Source organism: Hevea brasiliensis, chromosome 3 (assembly GCF_030052815.1).
Source record: "Hevea brasiliensis isolate MT/VB/25A 57/8 chromosome 3, ASM3005281v1, whole genome shotgun sequence".
In the NCBI taxonomy this organism is placed as follows: domain Eukaryota; kingdom Viridiplantae; phylum Streptophyta; class Magnoliopsida; order Malpighiales; family Euphorbiaceae; genus Hevea; species Hevea brasiliensis.
In genome coordinates this window covers 102419090-102442045 of record NC_079495.1, presented here as the reverse complement: position 1 = coordinate 102442045, position 22956 = coordinate 102419090, and the positions used below count along the sequence as shown (strand labels likewise).

General features: G+C 28.7%; 2 protein-coding genes and 1 pseudogene across 11 annotated transcripts in view; 2 read left to right on the top strand and 1 right to left on the bottom strand.

The window, feature by feature from the left end:
• LOC110660410 (uncharacterized) overlaps nucleotides 1-22956 on the top strand; it is a 243950-nt gene that overhangs the window by 161518 nt on the left and 59476 nt on the right. For 7 of the 10 annotated variants that reach the window (XR_009147670.1, XR_009147669.1, XR_009147668.1 and 4 more), the window contains exon 8: nucleotides 18275-19003. Coding sequence is in view for 5 of the 10 variants with exons in the window: in XM_058144254.1 (XP_058000237.1) it covers nucleotides 18275-19003 (729 nt within the window). In the remaining 5 variants the exon portion in view is untranslated. Of the gene's footprint in view, nucleotides 1-15414; nucleotides 15659-15802; nucleotides 16202-18274; nucleotides 19004-22956 lie in introns of all 10 variants that reach the window. The other 3 variants (XM_058144257.1, XM_058144255.1, XM_058144256.1) reach the window with 3 other exon arrangements.
• Nucleotides 1848-6014, bottom strand: LOC131169186 (uncharacterized). The gene is made up of 8 exons (XM_058144262.1): nucleotides 5652-6014; nucleotides 5401-5509; nucleotides 4616-4731; nucleotides 3976-4095; nucleotides 3720-3809; nucleotides 3379-3515; nucleotides 2227-2491; nucleotides 1848-2078 (listed from the first exon to the last, which is right to left on the bottom strand). Exons 1-8 carry the CDS (start codon nucleotides 5880-5882, stop codon nucleotides 1926-1928), a joined length of 1221 nt encoding a protein of 406 aa, XP_058000245.1. The 5' UTR covers nucleotides 5883-6014; the 3' UTR covers nucleotides 1848-1925.
• Nucleotides 12527-15248, top strand: LOC131178711 (disease resistance protein At4g27190-like; annotated as a pseudogene).

Here is a 22956-nt window from a genome sequence, read left to right as displayed (position 1 = left end):
GCTCATTCATCATTTACCAGAATTACTGGGGAAAGGATCATTTTTCCTGGAAACTAAAATTTTATGATGATTTAATTAAAATATATATTTTTTTAATTCTCATAATTAAAAATCTAGTTGGTAAAGAATTTGATTCTTTTAAACTTAAAAAAAAAATCATTTAAAAAAAATAAAAATCAGACAAAAAATAATAATTTCTTTAAAATAAATTATTTGTAAAAAATAACGATTATACTGAATTTTTATTTTTTTTAAATGATTCTATTTAAATTAAAAAGAATTGAATTCTCTTCTTTTCAAATATGAAAACTGGTTAAAAAAATTAATTAAATTAAATTCTTAATAAATTCTAACTTTTAAATAAGAAAAATATAATTATGTGAAAATTAAATTAAATTATTTTCTGATAAACAATTTTTTTCAAACCAGGCCATTAGATATCAATTCCTCTTAACATCCATTCATCTCAAGGCCTCGAAATGCTAATAAAATACACTAAGACGGGAATTGTGCATATTCATATATTTGTATCAAAGATCACCATCTTTTCCATGGATGATGAATCAATAATCGCAGGCAAATCAGTTCCAGAATTTCCATGGATTATAATTACAATTCTTAAAACTGATTCATATGCAACATTTAGGAAAAAAAATTAACAAATTGTTAACCTGCTTTAAATCTAAGCATAGCCAAGTTTAAAACTAATAAAATCTAATCTCAATTGTGCGCATAACAGTTCTTGCAAACAAGTCACATAGCCTTAAAGAGAGTAAAACGGGGGTGGTTTGGGAAACAAAGACCAAGTTGGCTTCATCTTTTTAGCTGAAGCACCGCATTCCACATTTTTTTTTTTCATCACTCTTTGCTTCTTGAACTTGGGGCATGGCTTTCTATGATGCATGCACGATCGAAGCTTGTTCTTAGGAACTCTGTCCATGTTACACAGACTCATAAAACAGGTAGCAGAGGAAGCACTCTGCCAAATCTAGAGGACGATTATCAGTAGCAACAATCGATGCAATCTCTACCAGGAGATTTAACCCTCCAGACCTTCAAAATCACCCAACATTCTTCTTTTTGTTCTTCTTCTTGGAGGATTGTAAATGTAAATACTCAAACAATAATTTGAAATCAAAAACCAAAGAAAGCAGGGAAGAAAAAAGATGATAAATGAGCGAAAGAGAAAGAAAACAGAGAAAAAAGTAGGGTTAAAATACAGAAATCATAAGGATTCTAATTATAAAGGTCATGCTTCCAGAGAGTCGGTGAGCCGATTGGCGCAAACTTCAATTGGCGCCCAATCTTCCTATATTGAATTTTTTTTTTCCTTTTTATCATTTTTTTTTTTACCAATTTACCATTCGATTTCTCCTTTGCTATTCATGTCATGTTAATTTTTATACATAATTCTTTTTTTTTTTTTAATTATTGAGGGATTGAATTGAATTGAAAATAATGATGAGATGAAATGCCATTGAAATATTTTTTATCTGTATCCCTGTAGGAATTAAGATGAAAAGGAAAAAATTGGTGTAATATTTGAATAATAAATATATATTTCAAAAATAAAAATTTAAATTTTCCCCATATTCATTGAACTCGATATTAAAAGATATAAATATTTTTTAAACCATACAAATAAGAGGGAAGAAAACTGAAATGCTGATCATATTAAGTACACAAATAAAAATGTGTAGGCAATGGAATAAACATTTGCTTTAATTCTTTGTGCTTCTCTGGGTTAGAAGGTTGAGTTGCACTACAACGCTTAAAGGAGAAAACTAGGAAGCTTAATTGCTACCTAACAACTAGAAAGCGAAAGAATCAACTCCTGACATAATGCTGACATAATACAGTACACGGGAATTGTGTATATGAAAATTTCTGGTACATAGAGAGCAAAACAAAGCACATTGGGGCTGCTACCTCCTAAACATGCCTGAATTTTGAAGTGTTCGGCTATACTCAGCAATGACAGCTGAGCTTTTAACTTGTTCCCATATCTTTGCAGAATTTTTCAGCCAGTCACGTTCTGAGACAGTCCTTGCAAAGGAAGGACAGTTCATGGATAAAACCTGAAGAAACAATAAACTAAAAGTTTACATTCTCATCATACAGTTTGGAACATGAGAGTGAGTATTTAAATCTTCCATCTTATTCCACGAACATGCTAATCACATAGGGAAAAAAAAGTACACATGCTTGATTCTTATAGATACAGACCTCATCTCGCAGTTTCCATAATGCAGAGTTGTAACTTTCATGCTGGGCCCTTGGCAAGTCATCTTTGTTTTTAGATGGGATTAAAAATAAATTCAGTGGCATAGCATGAAAATCATTACTAGTACTAGAAGCCGTGGAAGAAAAGAAATTTTCCTTTCTCATGTTTCCCCATCTCCCTCTGGTGAATGAAGAGGAGCTGAAATATTGTGCAAGTGCCTTCCTCATTTGCACTAAGTTGAGTGGGGTAACATTTTGATCTTGCAATCTGAAAAAAAGAATCATATGAGGGCTACTCAACTCTAATCATCACTATGCTCAACAATATATGGCAAACTTCAAAACCCTAAATGAGACACAGTGAGTCTTTTTTTTAAAAAAAACAAAAAAGATGCAGTGAGCAAGCAAGAGCACATCATATCTTTGGTTAACTTAGTAGTAGGATAAATTTTAAGCCATGCACCAACAAATCTATAATAAATGCCAACAAATTGAATTGAATCATTATTGTTTTATTATCTTTCAAAAACTATATTGAATGCAAGTGCTATTTGATTGAGAGTATAACAATCCTTGAATGTATTTGGTGAAATATAAAGTCTACTGAAATTGTTCACTGGTGGTAACAGCTCAACCTTCTCTTCCGACTCCATCTTCAAAAACACAGCAGCCCAAGCAAATTAACGTGCATCGATAATTATATGCAAATAAGATTCCAGAATTTCTATATATCAAATTCAAACAATGTTGTAATCCACCATAGAAACAAAAACAAATGGCCTTTTATAATCCAGTGCAAGCAAGGAAAGATGAAATTGCTACTATAAGTTTGGGGTAGAAGTAGAACGAAACACACACATTTACAGAAAATGTATCATGTGCATTGTGATGACCATATGGGTGATGTTGGCCAAGTTTAGGTCTACTAAAATCAAGAAATGTATCTTCAAAAAAGCAAGGCCGACAGAATGACATATATTGAACAACTTGAGAACCAATACCATATCATGAGAAATGCCCCAATTCAGAGAGGAAAAAGCTCATTCAATCATGTCTTTCACTAATATATTTCTATAATTCACTTTCAAGGCTTTATACATTACCAAGTAACGGAAATTCTTTAGGATAAATGTGAAATGCAAAATGATTGCTTACTTTGTATGCACAAAGACTGGAGTAGCCATATATTCTTCACCCTCAAAGAGTTTATCTTTATTTTCTCTTTCAGGCCCCCCAGTTGAGCTCTGCAAATGTGAAGATGGATCAGGTATACCATGTTTCAACAGGTCAACCTGCAAAAAGAAAGAAAAAGCCATGTAAGATATATTATAATATGTCCAATCAGCATGCCCAAAGATGACCAAGTAACAAGGAAATCAATGACCCTAAAAGAAAATGCAGGAGAAGTGACTTGACAATGAATGCATGCATAGATTGCTGGCACAATATGAAACAATAAGAAGTTAATAAGAACAAAGACCAGGCAGGGGCAATACCGTCAACATCAAACGCCACATATTATCATCATGAACTCCATCTGATACCAGAAGCAGAATGTGACAAATGGATGCTAGAAGAACGCCAAGCTAAAGAGATTCCTTACAGCATCCCACAAATATATATATTCATTAGACATTCTATTATTGTCAAATGTACAAATATCAAAATAAAGAAAAAATAGATTCAATGTGAGTAGAAAAAACATGTTTTACATCAGTGTTGAACTTAGATATGCACTTCCTCTATAGTCACCTGAATAGCCATAAGTTCATGTGCTAATTCAGCAGATAGATTTTCACCACTTAAAACTGAAATTGTTGAAGAACCATCAGGTCTCATCATCTCAGCTAATACAGATGGGCTAAAAACAGGCTGCAAACAATGAAACGGTGTTAAAGGAGAGAAAAGAGAAAGGATCAAGAAATTTATTGGGAATAGGTGGAGAATAAGAAGGAAAAAGACAAAACAGCATATATATCCTTAAGTTTGGTGTCAAAACAATGATCATCAATTGGATGACCAGATTTCAATTGAACCACTGTTTTTATATGCCTGGGCAAGTTAAAATATACCCAGTTTTCTGCAAAGAAGTTATGGTTGGTATGTTTGTTGTTCCAGCTAGATTTTTTTTTTTTTTAACATAATAACATGTAAAAGCCTATCTCACCAATTAATAATCACTTAGGTTTAATAGTACAAATATATGGTTCTATAGGCCTTGCTGTACATATTGCATAATTATTGTATGGAAGACCTATATACAATGGCTTTAAATGGACATTTAACATTCCACATCATAACATCATCTCAGGAAGAAAAAATGCATATCAAGATAGAGTAAAACATCTGATGTGGATGCTCTAAAAAAAAAAAAAAGTTAATAAGCAAAAACCTGGGTGTCTAGAAGTATAAGCCGCTCAGCAGATATCCTTGGTTCAATGCCTACGCTACAATGTCTTGCCATTGCTCTGTTATCTTCTGACTGTACACTAAATGGTGGCAACATTCCTGCATTCTAGCATAGTATAATTATCTATTGGAAGTGGCAAGCCTTATAATGAGTAATATATGAACTCCAACTAGCAGTGGCAAGCAAGCAAGTAGATGCTACACTAATGGCACACATTTATTCCATGCACACAAATAGTATTTTGGTATCAGTACTAATCCATAAAGTACATCTTATTACCCCTCTTTCTAGACTGCTGTCAGATGAATGGGTAAAGCTGCTCACTAAAACCACTTGAAATTGGTTTAACCCTCAATCTAGGCAGCATATCTAGATACTTGCATAAAATACATAATATTGCCACTTAATTAATCATGAAAATTCACCTTCTAATGAGAATGAAGCTTAATATATGAAATTCTTCTAACTGAAGCAAAATAAATATCTTATGATGTACAAAAAGGTAATACATTCAGGAAAAATTAATAAAATCCAAAGTTAAAATTGTGGAAGAAAGATAACTAAAAGAAATAAAACGATTTGTTTAAGTTAAAAACTCTAATTAAAGAACACAAACCATAAAGAAAATGAACAAGGAAACAGAATTTTATAAATTAATTATCTCCCTCTAAGTTAGTAGGCGATTGAATATTCGAATTACACACCTAAAGCTTGCAAAACTTAAAATATACTCAAGTTACTCATATTAAGCTATATCAAGGACTCACCGGGTGAACCCGCATCAAAACCGTATAGCTCATTCATGATGGTGGACTTGCCAACTCCAGGTGACCCAATTACCCCTATCACAGTGAAATCTGTATTCTCAATCAGAAACTGCACAAAGTCATAAGCTTTTATCAAACTTCAGCCAGCCCCACTCTTGCTATATCATAACCTTAAGCAACTTAAAATCTCCAGCAAATTGAAAATAAAGCGACTACATATTATGCAAACACAAACGTAACAGGAGACTTACAGGGAGAAAGCGATCAATGTGGAATTCCCAGGAATCAGAGAGGAGATTGAGAGACCCAATTGCAGGCAGACGAGACCGATGTGGCACCGTTTCGTCTTCAGCACCGCCACGTCCAAATTTACCGACCACAGGTCCAGTGGTAACCAGTCCGGGCTTAGCCAATAGAATTTTAGGAGCCGGAGGGACCGGTGAGGGACTGGAAGAACCGGTGCCACCAGTAGAACCTGCCATTGAATTAGTATTTGAAGTTCGATTTTCAGTTGCTGAAACCTAGTTTCGTTTCCCCCTTTCTTAGTTATTTTGCGGCCATGAGCAGTGGGGAGACGCTCCGAAGATCTTTTATCTTGCACGGCAGGCTGGGCTCTGAAATAAAGAAACCCATTCTTTTTCTGGCCCAAAGGCCCCGATATATAACTCAGTAATTCGATATATGAAAAAATAATAATAATAATAATAATAATAACTTGACCAGGTGAGGGATTCTTCTTCAGAGCCATTAAGCTATGAACGAATGATTGAATGAATGAATGATTTTCATCTCAACATGACTCGATTCAGACGACTCGATTCTCTGCTCACGCCAAGAAATATAGTTTAGCTCATAATATGCTCGTTTTGTAATTATTCAATTTCTATCGTCCACTCGCTTTCTTAAGCTTTGATATCTTTTATTAGCTCATAATAATGTTGATTAATAAGGGTTTTCTCATAGCTAGTTTGAAAATGATTAAACGATTTATTTTATTTTTAGGGGAAATTAGAATCAAATATTATCATTTTGTCTATTTTTGTTTTATTTTAAAAAAATAAATCAAAATTTGATATATCTGTAAATTAATGTTGTTTATGAAAAAATGTTGCTCAATTAAAAAGATTTCTATAAGATTTTGTTAAATATTAGGTTTACAATTGTAATACTACTGAAGATTTTTATTTTAAATTTCTTTTGAAATTTAATTGAGAATTAATATACATATTTATTTATTTAAATATAATAAAATAGATTTATAAAATAAATTTATTAAATTAAATTTATTATTATTAATAATAAACATGTATATTTTTATCATTAATAACAATAATAATTAATATGTATATATTAAATAAAATTGTTAATCTTATTATTACCACTAATTATCAAGCGACTCTATTTTTTTAATACTTAACATAAAAATTTAAATAAAATTAATGTATATCTATATTTATGAATTATCATTACAAAAAATGTAAATTTTTATCATTAATAATAATTAATATGTATATAATTAAATAAAGTATATATGGTGTTATTAAACTGGACTTTTTAGTTTATTAGTAAAATTAAAAGATGGTGTTGTTACTCATGACATGATGAAAAAGAGAGAAATGATAACTAAATGCTATATAAATCAATAAATATATTTATTTTAATATTAAAATAAATAATTTTTATTTTATTATTTATTATTTATTTTAATATTAAAATAAATATATTTATTGATTTATATAGCATTTAGTTATCATTTCTCTCTTTTTCATCATGTCATGAGTAACAACACCATCTTTTAACTTTACTAATAAACTAAAAAGTCCAGTTTAATAACACCATATATACTTTATTTAATTATATACATATTAATAAAGTATATATATAAAGTATATTAATAAAGTATATTAATAAAGATGAGACACGAGAAGGAGTCAATAGGAAGCTAGAACTTTGGAGAAGTACTCTAGAGTCAAAGGGTTTTAAGTTAAGTAGAACGAAGACAGAATACATGCATTGCAAGTTCAGTGAAGGCCAAACTGGTGATAGGGAAGGAGTTAGTTTGAATGGAGTGGCACTGTCCCAAAGTAATCACTTTAAATATCTAGGCTCAGTCCTTCAAGTAGATGGGGGATGTGAGGAGGATGTTAGTCATAGGATTAAAGCCGGATGGTTGAAGTGGAGACGTGCCACGGGAGTTTTATGTGATCGTAAGATTCCCAATAAATTAAAAGGAAAATTTTACCGCATGACCATACAATGGCTATGCTATATGGTAGTGAGTGTTGGGCACTGAAAGAGTCGTATGCATCTAAGATAAGAGTTGCAGAGATGAGAATGTTAAGGTGGATGAGTGGCCATACTAGACTAGATAAAGTCCGTAATGAAAGTATTAGAGAAAAGGTAGGAGTGGTGCCAATTGAAGATAAGTTGAGAGAAGGGAGATTGAGGTGGTTTGGTCATGTGAAGCGTAGACATACGGAGGCTCCAGTTAGACAAGTAGATCACATTAGGCTAGAGGATAGAAAGAAAAAAAGGGGTAGACCTAAATTGACTTGGAGGAGAGTAGTACAGCATGACTTAGAAGCATTACACATTTCTGAGGATTTAACCCAAAATCGTTCAGAGTGGAAAAAGCGAATCCATATAGCCGACCCCAAATTTTTGGGATAAAGGCTTAGTTGAGTTGAGTTGAGTTGTATTAAAATAAATAATATAATATAATAAATTAATAATTATATATTTTATAATTATAAAATAAATTATATAATATATATTCTTATTTATCATTTTATATATTATAAGCAACCATTCATGTGGAAACTCATATATATTTATTATTTATTATTATTTTATTTTAATTAGCTAATAATAATTTAATATATTTTATAAAATAATAATAATAATAATAATAATAATAATAATATATATTTTATGGGATAACCTGTTTATATATATATATATATATATATATATATATATATATATATATATATATATATATATCATTTTGAAATTAAATATATATCTGCAATCTGAACAACCCAGTTCAATAATAACTCTTATCCCATTATACACCTAATAGAACTCTTCAAATATATATACTCTAATCATCTATTCTGCTAAATTTTACTCTCAAAACCTGTTTGTCACCTAATTTTCCTACCAAATACTCTCAACAAGTATTTTCATAATATTTTATTTATTGATATATATATATATATTAACGATTTATAATCTGATGTGCGCAGATAATTCTTAAATTTTTATTTCTCAATTCATCACCTTTGATTATGTCTTCAAAGTAAAAATTCTCGTTCTTTGTTCAATAATTGGTGAATTTGATTTTATTTTCTCTCTTTAAACCGTTATAACTACTCTATAAATTTATTTTTCTTCTCTTTAACTATTGGTACTGAATTTGATTGATCATAATTACTGTGAGACAATATCTTTAAATTTAGATTATATATATATATATATATAAGTTATTATATTTTATTATTATTTGATATTTTCTTTAATATTTTGGGTATGTAAGAGAATTGAATATTCAATCAGTCAGTTGAGATTATCTCTCTTTCATTGAAAATAACTATTGTCTTGGAGATTCCAGGTGAGTGATAATTATAGTACATGGCACCGTTTTAGTCATTTTTAAAATTTCTTAGCATTAAGTTTGTTATTAAATGAAATTTTAAATCAATATTTTAATAATTATTTTATATGTGATTTTCTAGAGTTTTATTTTATTATTGAATTTTATTTCGATTTTTGATTAAATAATTAATTTTGTCAACTATCTCTGCATTAGACCCATTAGGATTCCGGGAACAGGCCTTTAATGTATTTATATTGATTGATATTTGACTATAAAATTTACCGATGTGTTATTGAATTGATTTGATTTTATTGACTCTCTGAAACTATTGAAATATACTATTGGAATTGCACTATTAGTTATTATTTGCTATCTGAAATTTTTTATTGATTTTGATTGATTTGTACAAATTGATTTTTCTATTTTGAATTGGTACCTGTGTCCAGTATCTGTTTCTGTTATCTGGCTCCGCCGTGTGGACTATCACGGTATTAGGTTGCATTGTCGAGTCATGCATCATTACAGTTTATGGTTTGCATTAGTATCATATGCATTGATATATGTGAAGGAGGAGGAAGGTATCTAATATTTGGTAGCGCGCTTACCATCTGGCATTTGGTGATGTGGGGTATCATCACCCTGGTGCATTGTACCATAAAATTTTATTTGAATGAATTTTTTTATATATATGTTTTATGAAGTTATTTTATTAATGATTTTGACAGTATGAGCATGATTTTATTGAATAGAAAATTTATTGTGAAATTAATTAAGCGTCTGCCTGTTCCTATTCCGTTGTGTGCTATAATTATCATTCATTGAGCATTTAGCTCAAACCACATTTTCTCTGTCTGTTATCTATTTCAGATTAGTAGAATTCTGCAGCTGATCAAAATATTCAGTCAATTTTCTGGAGAGGGATAACTTTGATTTGTTCTCATGGAATGTCCGAATTCATGTTTTATCGGGCTAATAATTAGTTTAGTTTATTGAACAGTTTAAATTTTTATTTGAAATCTATAGAGACTCCGTAGTTTACTTATGAGATATTTATGATATTTATTCAGTATTTTATTTATTTGGATTTTTGTACATTTTTTGGATTAGTAAGTGACAATATATTAATTCAAGATACTCTGATAAGACTTGCATGATTTAAGAATACTTAAATTATGCGTCGGTCATCGTTCAGAATTTTGAGTCGTGACAATCCAACATATTTTTTATCAAACACTTGCATTTAATAGTTAAATCAACTAGGTTCTAAATTGAAATCAAATTGATTCATTTTGAGATTTGAATTAAAATCAATTTTGAATCATATTAAAAATAGTCAATTTAGTTTTTGTCAAAATATATTCCTTTAAAGAAAAAAAAATTGAAAAAAAAAATAGCAGTTAAATTTAATCAACAGCAAAAGCTGGTGGTCTGATTTTGATATTCAGAATAATGATTCTAATTTAAAATTAAATCTCAATTAATAATTAGATTTTTGTTATATTTATAATTCACTTTTTAAATATGGTTTATATATATATACTTATGGTTATGGTTGTGCATTTTTTTTTGTATTTATAATAATTTTTTAAATATGGTTTATAACTTTTTTTTTTTTATTACTTATGGTTAGAACTGTGTATGATGATTTCAGACAATCACACCCAACCCAATCAAAGATTTGTATTAATTATAACTAATTGGTTCATTTATCTCAAAATAATTTTTTTAAAAACATGCATTTTATGTCTTTTTATATTCCTTATATATACTTATGATTTAATATTTTTATATACATTTTTTATTAATTTTGTGTATAATATAATATTATTACAATATATTAATTATTATTATTATTATGATAATATAATATTTTTTATTTTTTATGATATGTATATTGTGTGTGCACTTATAATTTTTAAATTATATTAATAAAAAAGAAAATATATCAATAAAAATAAAAAATTATACAAGTCAAATTTATCATGAAAATTTTATTATTATATTATAATTTTTAATTAATATTTTATAAATATATAAATTTAACTATTTATTATTTTTTCGATTTAAATATTTTTATATTAAATTTTTTCAATGATAAAGTGTTAAACTTATAAAAACTAATTAACTTTTAATATTTTATAATTCTTATAAAATATAATAATTATCATAAAAAATTTAAACTTTTTTCAACCCTATTTTAGAGTTTATATATATAATAATACAATAAATTTAATTTAATATAATTTCATAATATTAATTTTTTTTATTTATAATTATTTTTTATTCAATTTTAAATTTTATTTACTAAAATTAATCGTAAATACACATATTAATATTATTAATTTTTATTTGATACGTAATATTTTACATAAATTTATATCTTCTTATGATATGGAGAAAAATTTTAAAATAAGATTAATAAATATATTAACACTAATAAATTAATAACTAAATTTTTTATATAAAAAACAAAAAATATATATTAATAAAATAAAAAATACTGACGTTAGTATATAATTATTTTTAATTTGAATGATTAGAGTAAAAATTATATACATAATTATTCAGTTTATAATAAAATATTTTATTAATTTAATTTATAATATATTTTTAAATTAAAAATTTTATAATTATTTTTTTAAAAATAAACATCAAACTTTAATAAAAGAAATTATTAAATTGAAAAGCATAAAAATTCTATTAAATAATATAATATTTACATTGATATAAAAATTAGACTCTTTTCATATTAAATTAGGCTATTTTATATTTATATTTAAATATAAATTTATTAAATTAAAATAACAATTTTATATTTAAAATATAATTTTTAATTCTTTTTATACGCATTAACTATTTATCGAACTAGAATAATATTATAATATTAAAAAAATATTAATTTTTTTATATATACACATATTATTATTTGTAAATTTTTAATAATATATCATTTTAAAATAAAAAATTAGTATTATAAATTTTAGTCATCCTATTAATTATATTAATTTTATAATTCAACTCAATTTTTTAAATAATATATATTTATCTATTTAAATTTTTTTCTCTGATATGCGTAATTATATATTATTTAAAAATATTAAATTCATATAATTTTATTATATATTACATATTATAATTAAATATTTTTTTATAAATCAATGAATATTATTTTTTTATAATATTTGCCATATATATATATATATATATATATCAAAGAATTTTAGATGTATATCTGTAATTAAAAATATAAATTTATTTTATATGAAAATTTTTTAATAAACTTATAAAAAATTAATTTAAAACAAAATTTTAAAAAATTAATAAAATAATTCATATGTTTGCTAATATTGTTTTTGTTTTGTTAAGCAAATTTAAATATTATTGTATTCAAATATTTTTTAGAAAACCAGCCCATAGAAACTAACCCGCAGACTCTCCAACAAACCACCCGTGGCAAAACCACTGCTACCCATCCCAACCTAAATGTCTTTTTTCCAATGTAATTCAAATTCTTTATGTTAAAAGGTTGGATGATGCAGGTTTATTTATTTAACCAATAAACAGATGCATGTGCCTGACTATACGTCTGCTACTTTCAGCAGGACTTTGTTGACTTGTAAGTGATCTCTCTAACACCATTTCTCTGTCCACTGCCTTTCTCCGTCTGCTTCTCAGTCTTCACTCTGATCCCAGTATAGTTTGTTCTTGTCTACATCTTTCTTGCATTTCACTTCTATTTCCTTTCACTCATCTCTACACTCCTTTTGCTCTCTCTCTCTCTCTCTCTCTCTCATCTGTTTCTGTATTCTCTGCTTCCATTCAGTCATATTCTCATTTTTCTTTGCTGTTATCATCATTTCTTGTTCAATTTTTCTTTTTTCCTGAGAGTTGAGTTTTTCTTTAAAAAAAAAAAAAAATCAAAATGGTACTGGATATGTTTATCTCCATCTTCACCGAGATCATTAAAGATCCCATCATGCAATTCGTTGTCGTTCCTATCAAACGACACATTAGTTATCCTTTCACCTACAAGACCAAGGTTGAGAGGCTCCAGGATGAGGCTCAGCAATTGAACAGCAAAAGAGACAGGTTGCAGCAATCAGTTGCTGATGCTTCAAGAAGAGGGGAGGAGATCTACGATGACGTCAGCAAGTGGCTTATCAGTGCGGGAAAAGCTATTCAAGAAGCCGAGCAACTTATCCAAGCCAAAGAACAAGCGAAGGAGAGGTGCTTCATTGGTTTGTGTCCCAATTTGAAGACGCGCTACCACCTCAGCAAGAAAGCAGAAAAGAAAGCTTCGTTGATTGATAAGCTTCGGAATCAGGGTGGACTTGAACCAATTGGCCACCCTCAACCTCCAAAGCAGAAAGTGGCCCCATCTGTATATGATCGTGAGGAACTGCCTTCGAGGAAGTCAATTTTGAAGGAAATAATGGATTCGCTGAGAGATCCTAATCTTAACATGATTGGTGTTTATGGGATGGGCGGGGTCGGTAAGACCACCCTAGCTAGGGAGGTCCATAGACAAGCCCAAGATGATAAGTTATTCGATGTTGTGATTTTTGTTGCTGTATCACAATCGCCAGAGCTCAGAAGAATTCAAGCGGAGGTTGCTGAAGTCTTGGGTCTTGATCTTGATGAGGAGGGAATCCTCCTAAGAGCAAATCGACTATATGAGAGATTGAAAAAAGAGAAGATACTTATCATTCTTGATGACATTTGGACAAACCTTCAATTAGAGGAAGTGGGAATTCCATTTGGGGCCGATTGCAAGGGATGCAAAATATTATTAACTTCGAGGAGAAGAGATGTGTGCCATAGGATGGGAGCGCAGAAAGTTTTGGAACTTGAAGTTCTACGAGAAGAAGAGGCATGGAATTTGTTTAAATTCACCGTATCTGTAGCTGATGGCCAAGAACCGAAGTTACCTCCTTTAGCAGCTGAAATTGCAAAAAAATGTGCAGGATTGCCGCTTCTCATACTCAAAGTTGCTACAGATTTGCAAATGAAGGAGTCATTTGTGTGGGATGATAAGCTGAAGCAACTTTCTGACTTGGATAATGAAGAAATACAGAAAAAGGTGCACTTGGTTCTTAAGTTAAGCTACGACAATTTGCCTCGCAGTGAACTCAGGTCGTTTTTCTTGCTTTGTGGTCTGTTTGGACAGTCTAATATTCAGATCCAAAACTTGCTAAAATATGGTATGGGTGTGGGTTTATTTAAGCACATAGCTACTGTTGAAGAAGCGAGAAACAAAGTATATACTTTGATTGATGAACTGAAAGCTGAGTGTTTACTGCTAGATGGTGACATGAATGGATATGTGAAAATGCATGACACTGTTCGTGACACTGCCCTGTTAATAGCTTCTAAAGAGCAACATATTTTTATAGGCACAAGTGGTGCTGCGTTGGGGGAATTGCCAACCAAGGATTGCACCAGAATTTCAATACCTTACTGTGATATCCAAGCACTTCCTCAAGGGATGGAATGCCCAAAAGCTGATTTATTGTCGGTCTTCACTGAAGATCTTTCTTTGGATATCCCTCAATTAATTTTTGATGGAATTAGACGACTCAAAGTAGTGGATTTTACAGGGATGTGTTTCATGTCTCTGCCTTCATCACTTGGTTTCCTAACAAACCTTCATTCCTTGTGCTTGCATCGATGCCATCTGGATGACATAGCTATCTTGGAGAGCTAAAGCAACTAGAAGTTCTCAGTTTAGCAGATTCCTATATTGTTGAGTTGCCCAGACAAATAGAACAATTAAGTAGACTAAAATTACTGGATATCGGCAATTGTTCCAATCTTAAAGTCATTCCAGCAAATGTCTTATCCAAGTTTTCCATGTTAGAAGAATTGTATGTGAGCAACAGCTTTGTTGAATGGGAGGCGGAAGCAATCAGCAATCAGGGTAATGCAAGCCTTGCTGAGTTGGAAGGGTTGTCTCACCTTAGAACTCTGGAAATACAAGTTGTAGATGCGAAGATAATACCAAAAGCCCTGTTCTTCAATGGGTTGCAGAGGTATAGAATACTCATAGGAGATGTATGGGACTGGCGTGGAAACTTTGAAACTTCAAGAACTCTAAAACTCAAGCTCAAGACAAGTAGTTACTTTGAGCATGGGATTAGAGTGTTGTTGAGGGAGACTGAAGATCTGTATTTAGATGAAGTGAGGGGAATTGAAAATGTGTTGTATGATATTGATAGAGAAGGCTTTCCACGGTTGAAGCACTTCCACTTCCAAAATGACGTTTTGATTCAATGCATTATCAGCTCACCAAAATGGCCTGCAGATCCTGCCTTTCCCATCCTAGAGTCCTTGTTTTTAGAAAATTTAATGAACCTGGAGACAATTTGTCACGGTCAACTTGCACGAGGTTCATTTAGCAAATTAAGAACCTTAGAAGTTGGAAAATGCCAAAGATTAGAAGCTATGATAATAGATGAAAGTGAATACAACAATGAAGTGGTTGAGTTCAATCAACTGCGCTCCTTGAAGCTAAATGATTTACCAAACCTCAGAAGCTTTTGCTGGAAAAGGAAGGTGGCTACAGTAACAGAAGCAAGACAAAAGCAATTGACAGCCTGTCCACTTGAGGAAATTGTGTCGGAGGATGAGCTTGGTACTGAATTATCACTTTTCAACAGAATGGTATGTCGCAGTTTTAGCATTAGAATTCCAAGTTACGGTTATTATTAAGAATTTTGTCTAGCTAAAATCTTTTATTTTATATCTTATTTTTTAAAGAAGTAAAAGTGTTAAGTGCTGTGCTTAAAAGAATGGTTTTATCTGTAGGTTTCTTTTCCCAACTTGGAGGAATTGCAATTAACCTCAGTTGCTTGTGAAAGGATATGGAACGACCAACTTTCCGCAACATGTTCAAACTTAACGAGTTTGATTGTGTATGAATGCAACAATTTGAAGCATTTATTCACAACTTCAATTGTTAAATGTCTTTTGCAGCTTAAAAAACTTAAGATAAAAGATTGTAATTCCATGGAAGAGATATTACTGACAGAGGAACTAGTAGAAGAAGAAGAGGAAGAGAGGATAAATAAGAAGAGGAAGAGGTATTCAATTGAATTTCAGTGCCTTCAAGAATTAACAATAGATGGGTGCAGCGCATTGGTGACTTTCGTTGCCAAAGCAGATACGAAACGTAACGCTGAAATTCAACCACTCTTTGATGAAATGGTACGTAATTGTTATTCCTGTATGCATATACTATATTATACATCTGTGGAGATCATAAAATATTTTTTATATTGCCATTAGTATAATAATTTCATAAGTGTTGACTCGTTGTTTAAAATTATAGAGTTTTTGTTATAACTTTAATTGTACAAGTGATTTTAGGAATTCCTTTTTCTTTTCTTTCTATTTAAATAATTTTATTAGGTTGATAATTTGGTTGTCAAAGACAAAGCTAGTAGGAGCTGTTATTTGGAAAATATAGGGCTTGTTTACATGTCGAGCCATAAAGTGAGACTGGAAAATACACTACTCAATGCAAAATTGCGTGTGTGGAGTATGTCCTGAGTTATATAAAAATAAAAATTATCTTAAAATTATTATGGTTTTAATAGTGATTTATTCTTATTAATGGTCTGTGTGTTCGTGTATTTTTTATATTAAAAAAATATAAAAATAAAATAAAATATTATAATTTGTGAAAAAAATTTTGATTTAAAAAAAAAAAAACTTTAGAGTCAATGCCCCGCTTTAACTTTTCAATATGCATATGGAAGTATTTTCTTTTATATATGTTAATATTTTTTTATAAATTGTGCTGTAATTTTTTGCATATAATGTAATATTATTAAAATAAATAATAGTCAATACTGAATCATTAATGGGCATGATATAATTTTTTTTTTCATTCCATTATTCACCCTTTTTATTTTAATAAATTATAGATTATAAATTATAAATAAAAGCATATTAGCACTTAAACTATTATATTTATGTTTTAATTGATATATGTTTATCGAAATATATATGGAAAGAATTTAAAACGCGTAAATTATTATTATTATTATTATTATTATTATTATTATTATTATTATTATAGAACAAATGATTTGACTTATTCATTGGATGAATTTCAAATTTAATTAGATGAAAATGATGCCTGTAAGAGTATTATTTAACATAATAATATGCAAGAAAAACAAAATTAAAAAAATTTAAACCCTGAAATAAAATTGGTGATTCTAATGCATTAAGTGAGTCAATCTAAAATGAATTCATTTTATTACCCTAAAAGAAATGATAAATCAGTATTTGAATTTACCCATATATATTTAGATAACATTAATATTTTAGTTTCAATGAACTTTTTACATTTTTTTTTATTGCAGGTCATAATTTTTTCGAGAAATGGGTCATTTATGATTTAAATATTTAAAGTATTATTTGTTAAATTTTAAATAATATTTATATTTTATTAGTGGTGGATTTAAACTAGGTTTCTTTCAATTTTTTAAAACAAATTTGTAACGGGTCATTTTGAATTACAAATATTTTAAATTATTTAATTGGTTGTAGATTGTTTCGAAATTTCAAAATAAATTTTATCAATTTAAACGTCAGGTTAATTTGAACTGAGTTGAACCAAACTCAAACGAGCTATTTTTGCATAGTACAGGGTATTGTATTTGCTTTCAATTTTATAGATCATTTGAATTTGAGTTATTTTAGATTGGTTGTAAATATAGAATGACAATAAATTAGGTATTTTCGAATACTTAACTCGATCCAGCATGATAGAATGATTTCAAGATGCTTATTATCAAATTTAGATGAGTTTAGATTTTAATTCTGGTAATTAATATCCTTGTTTTACAAGATTGATTTTTATATATTGGGTTCTATTTTTAAAATTTTTTATATTAATTAAATATATATAAAATTAAATGACCTCTAGTAATATATATATATATATATAATTAAATTCATTTTTAGGTTAATTCATTTCTCTTTATTTTTATATTTCCATAAATTCATTGAACCAATAATTATTATATTACATAAAAAATTATTTATAATCAAAGAAGTTAATATTATAATTTTGAAATTCTTTTCTAGAAATGTTAATATTACTACGATATTATTATGTTATAAGGTAATATTATAATAGTATTATGATAGGCCACCACTCCACTAACCACTTTGATTTCTTTTGGAAGGATACATGTTTGCCTAATTATGATTATTCTGAATTTCTTGGAATGTCACCATACCAAGTTAGTATATTTGTTATTGCAGGTTTCTTTCTCTAAATTGGAGGTACTGTACATAAAAAATATGAACAACTTGAAAAATATATGGCACAACCAACTGGCAGCTGATTCCTTCTGCAAACTGAAATCATTGTCAATTTTATTTTGCCCAAGACTAGTGACTGTTTTTCCATTGGCTGTCTTGGAAAGATTCCAGAGATTAGAGGAGTTGGATTTATGGCATTGTGATTCAGTGCAAGAGATATATCAACTTCAAGGGTACAATGTTAAAGAAGTAAATGTTGCTGCAGCATTTGAGCTAAGAGATTTGCTTATATTTTGTTGTCACTCATTGAAGCATATATGGAGTAAGGATCCACAAGGAGTTTTCACTTTTCAAAATCTGGAATCAGTTATTGTTACAGGGTGTAATGTCCTGAAAAATATCTTTCCAGCCTCCATAGCCCAAGGTCTTTTGAAACTTGAAAAGCTTGAATTAGGATGGTGTGAGGAAGTGGAGGAGATAGTTGCACAGGAAGAAGGTGTAGATCTGAAAAATATCTTTCTTCAGTTACACACTCTTGAATTTTCAGGTCTACCAAAACTAAGGAGTTTCTATTCAGGAGGGACACATACTTTTGAGTGGCCGAAATTGAAATGTTTGAAAGTGAAAAATTGTGACAAAGTGAGGAAATTCGGTTCAGAAATTTCAGATGAAAAAGAAGTGGGCCAACAAAGCATCCCAATTGAAAAACCTCTCTTTTTCTTGGGAAAGGTATGAACCATTAATTTAATTCCTATTCTTCCTTAAAAAGCCATTTACTTCAAAAATTTTGATCTACATTAAATGCCTTTGTTTTATTACTCCACTCCACTTCTATTTTATACTATATTTCAATCATTCCCTAAATAGATATAAAAAAAATCCAAATATCTAAGTATTTAAAAACAAACATATATAGTATTGGAAAAAAATTGATATAAAAAGTAATGTTGTTATAGAGATCTAAAAGAAAAAAAAAATACAAAAAATAATTTAGTAAGGTTTAATTCTAGGCAATAAAACAAAGGCTTTTGGGCTAATATCTTGTAAATTTATATTTCACGTACGTTGTATATGTAATAAATCTTTTTTTAATACTTTAAAAATTAAAGGCAATAAAACTATCATAATTTTATTTTTTAATATTACAAAACAATTATTATTGTTGAAGTTTAAATTTTAAATAACACTTATTTCTAAATAATTACATATTTAATAAGATATTTGATAATTCAATAATATTTATATAAACCAAAAAACTTATTGTTTGAGACATCATTTATTAGTACAAAGTCATATCCATCATAATTTTTTTTTTCTTAACTTGATATAAAAGGCATTTTAGGTATTAAGATGATTATGATTATATATGGCAGTTTCTTAATATTAATAATCTAATTTTAAGTTTTTTTTTTTGAAATTTTTTTCAACAGTGAAAATTCATTTCATACATGTTTTTATATAAGTCAATAATTTTAAAAAGATAAATAATTACGATATCTTCAAAATATAAAAATTTGGTCATATATTCATTTCATTGGATTAAAAGGGATACCAATTAGTTCCTTTTAGTGGGATTGAAATGGTAGTAAGCGATTTAATTACAACAAAATTATTTGCTTTTATATATATATATATTAAAACTCTCTAATTTTTATATAAAAATAAATTATACTAATAAAATTTATTTATAAATAGAATTTTTATTAGTATTTGGAATCAAGATTCCCGAGTACAACCGCTTCTTCAATGTCTTCAGACTCTGAAAGTAAGTGATTGCGATAGTTTGATCAACGTAGCACCGTCATCATCATCTTTCCTCAGTCTAACAACTCTTGAAGTGAATTCATGTGGAAGGTTGAAAAACTTGATAATGGCATCCACAGCCAAAACTATGGATCAACTCTCCAAAATGATCATACAAGATTGCAAAATGATGACAGAAATAGTAGCAAGCGATGGAGATCATAACAAGGATGAAATTATTTTCTGCAAATTGAAATATTTGGAACTTAGTGGTTTAAGTAGTCTCACAAGCTTTTGCACAGGGAATCACGTCTTCAATTTTCCATCTTTGGAAATCGTTATTGTCCAATATTGCTTTCGGATGAAGAAATTCTCTGGAGGATTCTTAATCACACCAAAGCTACGGGGAATACGACTGAACAAATACGCAGATAAACAACATTGGGAAGGAAACCTTAATTCGACCATGGCATGTCAATTAACAAATATGCAGGTATCTGTTCTACATTCCTTATTTTTCCATACTGACAAAATCAAAATCCTTCCATGACATATTTTTGAATAATGCTATCTTTTGTGATTGAAAGGTTGGCACATATTTTCAAGTATCCGAGTTTCCTGAGCTCTGGAATGGCAAAATTCAAGGAAAGCTCTTCCACAATGTAGAAAGCCTAACCGTGGACACATGTACATTTACTTCCAATGCCATATCGGCCCATTTGTTACAGTTCTTGAACAAGTTGAAATGGATAAATGTAACGGACAGTGATTCACTAGAAGTAGTATTTGACTTGGAAGGGCTATCTTCTGATAATGGGCATGTTGGGCTGCTACCTCGATTAAGTGAATTGAAGTTAATGAATCTACCTATGTTGAGACAGTTATGGAACAAGCATCCTCACGGAATTTTGGACTTCAAGAACCTAAGATTGCTCCAAATTGAAAATTGTAGCAGCTTGAAGTATATATTTACTGGGTCAATGGCATTGTGCCTTTCGCAACTTCAAGAGGTAGAGCTGAAATATTGTAACATGATGGAAGGAATAATAGAAGTAGAGGAAGCTAATAAGATGATATTTCCATCATTGAAGTCCATGATCCTTGAATGTTTGCCTAAATTTTCAAATTTTTGTTCAAGAAGTAGTAATCTGGAATGTCCATCATTGAAAAAGATGAGCATATATGACTGTCCAAGCATGAAGACATTCTTTTCCACACTACTACGGGAACAAAAACCAAAAGGAAATAGTGAAGGGAGAGAGCAAAGACAAGACAAGGAAGAGCTCGATGTCCCTTTTAGCCATAAGGTTAGTGTGTTTATTCCTTTCTCAAACATCACAAGGTTTAATTACCTAAAAATGCATAAAATCTCCATTGATTTTAAGTGGTATAACGTAACTCTTGTTATTTGACTCTTCTTGTCCCAAAGGAAGCAAACAAGAACAGGATGCAAATTTTACGCGGTGTTATATAAATGAATATAATAGAAATTACATAATTGAAGTACAAAAACAAAGAGTGGCATCTATGCCATTAGCTGATTGTGTTTATTCTTCTTTTCCTTTGGTAGTTGATTGTGCTTCTCCTAATTATCTTTTTATTGAGATGAAATTAGAAGTATAGTTTAGTAACATCAGTGTTAAATGCTCTTATTTTTTTTTATCATATTGCCTTTTTTTAATTTCATTTTTTTTATATAAAGAATAATATTAATTGAGTTCGAGTGATTGTGACTCAATCTATCTAATCTATCTAAAGTAGGTAAAATTTTTCTTGAAACTTTCATGTAGCGCTAACCATTTATAAATTAACTTATTTATATGTTAAGTATTTATTTCTTTTTTTTAATAAGTATTTATTGTAGTATTTTTATTATTGTCATTATTATATCAAATTTTATAATTTAAATAATTATTTTATTTAATAATTAATTGCCAATCAGTATCCCAATAATTAAATTTATTATATTATTTTTTAATTTATTAAAGATATAACTAATATTATTTGTTCTTTAATGTACATCTTAAAGTATTCATATATTTTTAATCATGGATTTTTTTTTTCATTTTCACAATTCTTTTGTATATTTTATCTATATAGATCTTATTTGTATTAAGGAGAGACTCAACTCAACTCAACTCAACTCAACTAAGCCTTTATCCCAAAAATTTGGGGTCGGCTATATGGATTCGCTTTTTCCACTCTGAACGATTTTGGATTAAGTCCTCAGAAATGTGTAATACTTCTAAGTCATGTTGTAATACTCTCCTCCAAGTTAATTTGGGTCTATCCCTTTTTTTCTTTCTATCCTCTAACCTAATGTGTTCTATTAAAATTATAAGGTGGGTAATTTTTATGATCATAAAAAATTTTATTAATATTAAAATAATTTTGGTATGAAGAGAATATTACTCGATATATTTAACTAATACTTATTTTAATTCCTAAATTTTTATAAATTTCTTTTTTAAATGTTTTTTAATTTTTTAGCTATTTCATTTCATTATAAAAATTTAATAATTATATCAGTAAAAATTGAAAATTATATTATAAAAATTACAAAGAATTGGTCATCCTCTTTCTTACTTGGCTAAATTACTTATTAATTATTATACCTAATTTTTTTATTATAATAAAATATAAATAACATTCTAAATGTATGTTATAAATATTTTATTTACCCGAATATTCTTCTTTATTTAATAAAATAATTTACATTTAATTATTAATTTTAAACCAATTAATACATATTTAATTTTATTAATTATATTAATTGGCTTCGTTATGTTACTATTCAATATTTCTTTAATTTTTTCATAACCATTTGGAGTCATTTATATCATATGTATAAAATGGTGCTTTTACCCATTAATTATTTGATTTTTTTTTTAATTATTGACAGAAAAAATTAAATGAATTTTTTAGAATGACGTGTTTAA